We start from the raw sequence: 8,715 nt of genomic DNA on the forward strand, positions 1-8,715 counted from the left end.
ATCTCAAATAAATTGCACTCCCAAACAATTAATCTTTGCTGAAATATTCCATTTATTGAGCACGACAGATCTGGCCCCGACTTCGTCGTAGCCGATACTAACCTTCTGACCCCCAAACCCTTCCCATTCAGAGAGAGAGGCCCATTCAGACATACAGGTGTGCTTCTGAATACGCCTGTCCTCACTGGCACAAAAATAAATTGGCCTGAGATTCTTCCCAGATGCTGGAGGACATGGATTGCCCAGGTAAAATGGTACATAATTTCAGAAAGGCTTAACCTCATCTGAGTTTGAAAGTCAAACTCAGCTTCCATCAGTGAGTCAGAAGAAATGCATAAATAAGATTAAATAGGAGCCGGCCGTGTGCAGCAGCTGCCAAGAAAAGCCAACGCAGTTCTAGGCTGCATCAACAGAGGGATAGAATCAAGACCCCCGTGAAGTGTTACTATCACTTTATAATGCCTTGGTAAGGCCACACTTTGAGTACTGCATGCAGTTTTGGTCAAAAAAGATGTTGAGACTCTGGAAAGAGTGCAGAGAAGAGTAACTAAGAGGATTAGGGGACTGGAGGCTAAAACATATAAAGAAGAATGGTTTCAGGAACTGGATATGTCTAGTTTAATGAAAAGAAGGACTAGGGGAGACATGATAGAAGTCTTCTTATATTTGAGGGGCTGCCCCAAAGAAGAGGGAGTCAAGCTATTCTCCAAAGCACCTGAGGGCAGGTAAAGAAGCAATGGGTGGAAACTCATCAAGGAGAGAAGCAACTGAGAACTAAGGAGGAATTTCCTGACAGTGAGAACAATTAATCAGTGGAACAACTTGCCTCCAGAAGTTGTGAATGCTCCAACACTGGAAGTTTTTAAGAAGAGGTTGGGTAACCATTTGTCTGAAGTGGTGTAGGGTTTCCTGCCTAAGCAGGAGGTTGGACTAGAAGACCTCCAAGGTCCCTTCCAACTCTGTGATTCTATTCCTATTCTAAGAGGAGAAAAGGACGAGGAGAACCTCTGAGCAAGGTAGATCGTTGTGTTTGACCAACTTTTCTCTTTGGATCAAGCTTAGCAGAAGAGAGAAAGACCCAACCTCAGGAGGAGGGCTTCTTCTGGATTGAAGGTGGAGCTTTCCTGGAGGGGGAGGCTTCCTCGGAGCTTATATCAATGCCCTTCCTTCCTCCAGCTCACGGTTTTGACCTTCGCTGCGTCTCCTGGCCATCATGAGAAGTTCCCTGGTGGGTCTGCAGCTGCTCCTGGCCTGTGTCCTGGTCTGGGGGACCTCAATGGTGGAGGAGAAAAAGGAATGTTGTGGACCAGGAGTGCCACCAGAAAAGAGCTGCTGCCCTAAAGGGAATTCCACGTCGCAAGAACCGGAAAAAGAGGAGGAGCAGCAAGTGGTTCCAGAGGAACCGAATTCGGAAGAACCAAAAAGACAGGAGAAGAAGCTACGGGTTCGAGAGGAACCGACTTCGGAAGAACTGGAGGAAAGAGCAAAGAGGCATCGCGAAATTATGCAGCAGGACAGCAGAAGCATATATGAATCCATGTTCTTGAAGCAACAGGCTCTGGATTACTTCAACAAACACAAAACTGCTTTCTACAGGCCCATAGAAGATACAGATGTCAAAGTAAAGGTAATTCAAGGGACAGCCTTGGAAAGGGGCGCAGTTGGGATGATGGGTTATGCAATCCACAGAGGAGGTTGGCTACCCCCTGACCCATCCCAAACTAACAACTCCCTATCTGTCATTTGCCCGCTCTCACTCCAAAAACGAGCCCCGAGAAAATCCCCTTCTGGACCCACCCACAACTTCTGGTGGCAAGCTGTTCCACTGGTTAATTGTCCTCACCGTTAGGAAATTTCTCCTTAGTTCTTACTTCTCGGTTCCTCCACTTACCTGCATGCCGTTGGAGAAGGAGTCACTGTTTCAGATAGATTTTTCGTTTTCTTTTTCTGAAAAGAGGTGGACTACATTTCCTGGAGTTTTAACACCCTTTCCTAAACTACAGTACAGGTGGAAGTCTGTAGAGAGTTGTCCCAAAAGGTGAGGTTTTTTTTCAGGAGGCAACTGGACTTCCTTTTTTTTTTCTTTTGAAGACGTTTCGCTTCTCATCCCAGAAGCTTCTCCAGCTCTGACAGGATGGTGGAGAATGGAAGGGTTGATACTCCTTGCAGAGGGCTACTCATTTGCATCCTTTTAGAGCAGTGTTTCTCAACCTTGGTAGCTTGAAGATGGGTGGACTTCAACTCCCAGAATCCCCCAGCCAGCGTTGCCAGCTGGGGGATTCTGGGAGTTGAAGTCCACCCATCTTCAAGCTTCCAAGGTTGAGAAACACTGTTTTAGAGAGTCGTTGAGGCCACTTGGAGACTTTTCTGCATCTTGGCTCCTGGCTCCTATAGCCTGCAATTTTTTCCTCTGGAAATCCATTCCTCCTCCCACCCCATTCAAAGGGTGTTTGTTAGAGACAGTGTTGTTTTTTTGCAGAGGGAGCAACTTTTGAGAGACGTGGGTTTAAAAGTCCAGTAAGACCTTGGGACATGAAGGGTAAAACGGTCGAGACTGGAAAAACGGGAAGAGTCTGCGATTCCGATCAACGACTCAAGTTCGGGCAAGCAGATTAAGTTAACAGTTTTCACCCCACAGTCTAACACAGAGACTGCTCTCAATTTATTATGCTTATGCTGCAAGGTTTGTAAGGAAATATAGGTTAAGAAATTTAAAAAGGGGACAAAAAATAGTCTAGAAAAAAAGGGGAACTGGGCAAAAGGCAGGGAAATAGATTAAGTGGGGGGGGGAGATTCGTGGAGAAACAGGCGTTCTAGGAAGATTGCAATCCTGTGGTCTTTGTCGAAGGCGGCTGCAGGGGGGATTTGTGGTTCGGGTGGAGGGAATAAAAACTTGGAGAAATTTATTCTTCTGTGTGCCCTCATAGCTGGCCACCTGCTCTTGCAAGAACGTATTTTATAATATAGCAATAGCACGTAGACATATATACCGCTTCACAATGCTTTACCCCCCTCTCTAAAGCGGTTTACAGAGTCAGCCTCTTGCCCCCAACAATCCTCATTTTACATACCCACCTCGGAAGGATGGAAGGCTGAGTCAACCTTGAGCTGGTCAGGATCGAACTGCTGACAGTGGGCAGAATTAGCCTGCAATGCTGCATTCTGGGGAGGGAGGGAGGGAGGGAGGGAGGGAGGGAGGGAGGGAGGGAAGGAAGGAAGGAAGGAAGGAAGGAAGGAAGGAAGGAAGGAAGGAAGGAAGGAAGGAAGGAAGGAAGGAAGGAAGGAAGGAAAGAAGGAAGGCGGTTTATAGAGTCAGCCTCTTGCCCCCAATAATCTGGGCCCTCATTTTACTGAGCTCAAAAGGATGGAAGGCCGAGTCAACCTTGAGCCAGTCAGGATCGAACTGCTGACAGTGGGCAGAATTAGCCTGCAATACTTCATTCCAATCAAACCGCTGCACAACATGGAAGGGAAGGGAAGGGAAGGGAAGGGAAGGGAAGGGAAGGAAGGAAGGAAGGAAGGAAGGAAGGAAGGAAGGAAGGAAGGAAGGAAGGAAGGAAGGAATAGGCCCTATGCCTATACCTCTCGTAAGCTGACAGAGACCGAGAGGAGATGGTCCATATGGGAGAAGGAAGCTTTTGCAGTTCGATGAGCACTATTAACATGGAGACAGTTCCTTGAGGGGGCTAAGCACCCGTTTGAGGTGTGGACTGACCACAAAAACTTGGAAGCTTTAAAAACGCCTCATAAACTCTCCCCAAAGCAAGTCTGCTGGGCTCATCACTTCAAACGATTTAATTTCTCCCTGCGCTACCTTCCTGGAGGGAAGAACTTCATGGCAGATCCCCTTTCTAGACTGCCGCAATACAATAATGTTAGAGAGGAGGTGATTCAGCCAATTATCCCCTCAGTGCATCTGGCTGCACCAGTAATTACTAGAGCCCAGGCAAAAGCAGATCCAACTCTGTCGGACGACTTGACTAAGCGACAACAAGAAGCTCTAAAAACCGACGAGTGGTTTCTGGCCCATTCGAATGAGTGTACGCTTCGGGATGGACTTGCTTGGGGGGGAGCCAAGTTATATGTTCCCGCCGGTTTGAGAGCAAAAGTTCTACAGCACGCTCATGATGCCAAAGTTGCTGGGCATTTCGGATTTGTGAAAACGCTACATCTAGTCAAATGACAATTCTGGTGGCCCGCACTCAAGAAAGACATAGAGGCATATGTGGCCAGCTGTCCCGTGTGTGCGTCATCCAAGAGACCTCCTGGAAAGCCACCTGAACTACTTCAGAGTGTTGCCAGACCAGATGCCCCATGGAAGAAGATCTCCATGGATTTTATTGTAGAATTGCCCGAAAGTGGGGGGGAACAAAGTTATTTGGGTGGTTACTGATTTGTTTTCCAAACAAGTGCACTTCATTCCATGTCCCAAGATCCTTTCCGCAAAAACACTTGCGAAAATGTTTGTCCACCATGTGTACAGGTTACATGGTGCTCCAAAAAATATAATCTCGGACAGGGGAGTTCAATTTACCTCCCATTTTTGGAGAGAGTTCCTAGGGTTGATAGGCACCACCCAGGGTTTAAGCTCTGCCCACCACCCCCAGACAAATGGGGCTTGTGAAAGAACCAATTCCGTATTGGAACAATATCTGAGATGTTACATAAATTATCAGCAAGATAACTGGGCAGATTTATTGCCGTTCGCAGAGGTGGCCTGTAATAACTCCATACATAGCAGCTCAGGGTTTACCCCTTTCAAGGGAGTAAACACCGAGGGAGGGAGGGAGGGAGGAAGGAAGGAAGAATAGCAATTGCACTTAGACTTATAGCCCGCTTCACAGGGCTTTACAGGCCCCTCTAAGTGGTTTACAGAGTCAGTCTTTGGGTCCTCATTTTACCCAGCTTGGAAGGACGGAAGGCTGAGTCAACCTTGAGCCTGGCGGGATTTGAACTGCCAAATTGCAGGCAGCCGGCAGGCAGCAGAAGTAGCCTGCAGTACTGTGCTCTAACCAGTACGCCACCGAGGCTCAGTGCTTGCTGCTTCACTTCATGACTGGTGAGTCTGTTTCTCACTCATTTTCTCCAGCTGCGGGATAGTTCCTTGCCTGGGGTAGTCTGAGGATTTCTCCATTGGGCAGCAGCGGAGTGGCATAGATGACCTCCAAGGTCCCTAGGATTCAGGATAGAAGCAACCTAGAACTAAGGAGAAATTTCCTGACAGTGAGAACAATTAACCAGCAGAACAGTTTGCCTCCAGAAGTTGTGAATGCTCTAGCGTTTGGAGGCTTCCAAGAAGAGATTGAAAGAAGCCGTTTGACCGAAATGGTATCGGGCCCCCTGCTTGAACAGGGGGTTGGACTAGAAGGCCTCTGAGGTCCCCTCCAACCTTTGTTATTCCTCTTCCAGAGCGCCACTGGCACTATCGTGACCTTCACGCAATTTTTGGTGAAAACCAACTGTACCAAAGAAGAAGGCCGAAAATTTTCAATCCCATGGTATGAGCTTCCGTCCACAGAATCGGTTCCCTGCGTAGCTTTGCCTAAGCACGAGCAGAAGGTAAGATGCACAGCCCAAAATATCTGTGTTGCGTATTGCCAAGAATGTCCACCCAGGTAGCGCTGCCGTTCTTTTGCAGTCCGTAAATCTGCATCGTAGCTCTCCAATGGCATGACTGGCTTCAGGTAAGGGGCAGGGGTGGGCTTCAAAAATTTTAGCAAGGGGTTCTCTGCCGAATGGCTGGGTGGGCGTGGCCATGGTGGGCGTGGCCTAGTCGGCCTCCTGCACCACGGTGGAGGGGGGGCACTTTTGCTCTCCCCAGGCTCCGGAGGCTTTTTTCGAGCCTCTGGGAGGGCGAAAACGGCCTCCCCAGGCTCCAGAGGCCCTCTGGGCCCGTTTCCGGCCTTCACAAATTCCCGGTAGGCCCGTTTTTCACCTTCCCTGAGCCTCCCCACCAGAGATGGGTTTCAGCAGGTTCTGACCAGTTCTGGAGAACCGGTAGCGGAAATTTTGAGTAGTTTGGAGAACTGGTAAATACCACCTCTGACTGGCTCCGCCCCCATCTATTCTCTTCAGTAGTGAAATGTAAAATTTGTTACTACCGGTTTTGTGGGCGTGGCTTGGTGAGAGGGGTAATGTGACTGGGTGGGCGTGGCCTTTTTTTTTTTTTTACTTTCAAAAGCATTTTTTCTACAACCTCTTCAGCCAAAGAGGTTGTAAAAAAATGCTTTTAAAAGCCTCTGACAATCCCAGCTGAGTTGCCTGATTGTCAGAGGCTTTTGCCTTCTTTTAAAAGCATTTTTTTTTTTGCTTTTTTGCTTTTCGGTGAAGAGGTTGTAGAAAAAATGCTTTCAAAAGGTATAAAAAAGCCTCTGACGATCCCAGCTAAACCGCATGATCGTCAAGAGGCTATTTTTTTACTTTTAAAAGCATTTTTTTGGCCGAAGAAAAAATGCTTTTAAAAGTAAAAAAAACAGCCTCTGATGATTGCACGGCTCAGCTGGGCATGGGAAGGGGGACAGGGATTTTTGCTACCGGTTCTCCGAACCACTCGCCACCATCGCTACCAGATTGGGCGATCCGGTCCGAACCGGGAGCATTTCACCCCTGATTCTCTGCCTCCCAAGTCCCAGCTGATTGGGAGGAAATGGGGATTTTGCAGTATCCTTCCCCTACCACGCCTACCAAGCCACGCCCACCAAACCATGCCACGCCCACCAAGCCACACCCACAGAACTGGCAGTAAAAAAATTTGAAACCCACCACTGCTCCACACGCACCCTGCACTTACCTGCATCCAAAACGGACTGCATGGGGACTCCTGGGAGGGGCACGGCGGGGTGGGTGGGGCCAGCCAGGAGTGGGATTTGGGGGTTCTCCGAATTGTACAGTATCTCAGCTAGAGGTTCTCCCGAACCCCTGCGAACCCCCAACAGCTCACCCTTGCACATCCCCATCTCCCTGCTCAGGGAGCTTAAGGGTTGTACTTCCTGTGTAGATAACTTCAATATGGATAGAGCCAGTGTGGTCAGGTGGTGAAGGCACCAGGCTAGAAATCAGGGGACAATGAGTTCTAGTCCCGCCTTAGGCACAAAAGCTGGCTGGATAACATTGGACCAATCAGCAGGAGACAGGGAGTTCTAGTCTTGCCTTAGCCACGAATGCCACCTGGTGACTTTGAGTTGAGTGACTTCTTATCAGTCACCAGGAGACAGGGAGTTCTAGTCCTGCGTTAGCCATGAATGCCAACTGGGTGACTTCTTATCAGTCACCAGGAGTCAGGGAGTTCTAGTCCTGCCTTAGCCATGAATGCCAGCTGGGTGACTTCTTATCAGTCACCAGGAGACAGGGAGTTCTAGTCCCGCCTTAGCCATGAATGCCGGCTGGGTGACTTCGTATCAGTCACCAGGAGACAGGGAGTTCTAGTCCCGCTTTAGCCATGAAAGCCGGCTGAGTGACTTCGTATCAGTCACCAGGAGACAGGGAGTTCTAGTCCCACCTTAAGCATGAAAGCCGGCTGAATGACTTCGTATCAGTCACCAGGAGTCAGGGAGTTCTAGTCCCACTTTAGCCATGAAAGCTGGCTGAGTGACTTTGTATCAGTCACCAGGAATCAGGGAGTTCTAGTCCTGCCTTAGCCATGAATGCCAGCTGGGTGACTTCTTATCAGTCACCAGGAGACAGGGAGTTCTAGTCCCACCTTAGGTATGAAAGCCAGCTGGGTGACTTTTTATCAGTCACCAGGAGACAGGGAGTTCTAGTCCCACCTTAACCATGAAAGCCGGCTGAATGACTTCGTATCAGTCACCAGGAGTCAGGGGGTTCTAGTCCCGCTTTAGCCATGAAAGCCGGCTGAGTGACTTCATATCAGTCACCAGGAGTCAGGGAGTTCTAGTCCCACCTTAGGTATGAAAGCCAGCTGAGTGACTTCATATCAGTCACCAGGAGACAGGGAGTTCTAGTCCCGCTTTAGCCATGAAAGCCGGCTGAGTGACTTCATATCAGTCACCAGGAGTCAGGGAGTTCTAGTCCCACCTTAGGTATGAAAGCCAGCTGAGTGACTTCATATCAGTCACCAGGAGTCAGGGAGTTCTAGTCCCGCTTTAGCCATGAAAGCCGGCTGAGTGACTTCATATCAGTCACCAGGAGTCAGGGAGTTCTAGTCCCGCTTTAGCCATGAAAGCCAGCTGGTAACTTTGGCCGGAGCTCCATTTTTCGCTGGCAGAGGCACCTCAACAGAGGTCCTTTGCTGTTTCCAGGGCATCCCCTCAGGCCAGATCTTAGCACCCTGCGGGCCACATCCGGCCTGCAGTCCTGGAGTTTGACAGCCCTGTTCTAACTCATTTTCCCCTTCCTCTTCTATCTTCCCAATTTCCAGAGATTGAAATGCAGAGTTAGCATGTTTCTCGACGCCGGGAGCGGTCGTTCCGCCATGCTTTGGCAAAAGTGCGAGCCGGTGGTGTTTATGGACGGTTCCGAAGGTGAAGTGGATTTGGACCACTTGATGGATTTTTCAGCCGAGCAATTCAGGCATTTCTTCTGATGTCTTCCCGCTTTCGTCCCTCGTTTCCGGGTAATCGCTTAGTAGACGCCAAGCCTCAAAATTTCTCCCCCTGGAAAAAAAAAGGAATCTAGCGCCGCTTCAGCCAAGGATCCCCCGTAGTTCTCGGTCCCTTTCTCCCGAAATAGTTGTGAAGATTAAATGGCATAAACGTT

The 8,715-nt window shown here is 49.1% G+C and overlaps 1 protein-coding gene across 1 annotated transcript; it reads left to right on the plus strand.

Moving 5' to 3' along the window:
* The first annotated feature begins 1,159 nt into the window (after positions 1 to 1,159).
* Positions 1,160 to 8,715, plus strand: LOC117657678 (uncharacterized). The gene is made up of 3 exons (XM_087880780.1): positions 1,160 to 1,627; positions 5,410 to 5,559; positions 8,378 to 8,715. The coding sequence occupies exons 1-3, from the start codon at positions 1,214 to 1,216 to the stop codon at positions 8,540 to 8,542; spliced, it is 729 nt and encodes a 242-aa protein (XP_087736906.1). The 5' UTR covers positions 1,160 to 1,213; the 3' UTR covers positions 8,543 to 8,715.

The sequence above is a fragment of the Pantherophis guttatus genome, chromosome 18 (assembly GCF_059756535.1).
Source record: "Pantherophis guttatus breed Tessera chromosome 18, ASM5975653v1, whole genome shotgun sequence".
In the NCBI taxonomy this organism is placed as follows: Eukaryota; Metazoa; Chordata; class Lepidosauria; order Squamata; family Colubridae; genus Pantherophis; species Pantherophis guttatus.

Coding starts and splice junctions, on each gene's coding strand:
- LOC117657678 (XM_087880780.1), top strand. CDS start 1,214: ATGAGAAGTTCCCTGGTGGGTCTGCAGCTGCTCCTGGCCTGTGTCCTG. Junction 1,628..5,409: donor ATACAGATGTCAAAGTAAAG/GTAATTCAAGGG, acceptor TTCCTCTTCCAG/AGCGCCACTGGCACTATCGT. Junction 5,560..8,377: donor TGCCTAAGCACGAGCAGAAG/GTAAGATGCACA, acceptor CCCAATTTCCAG/AGATTGAAATGCAGAGTTAG.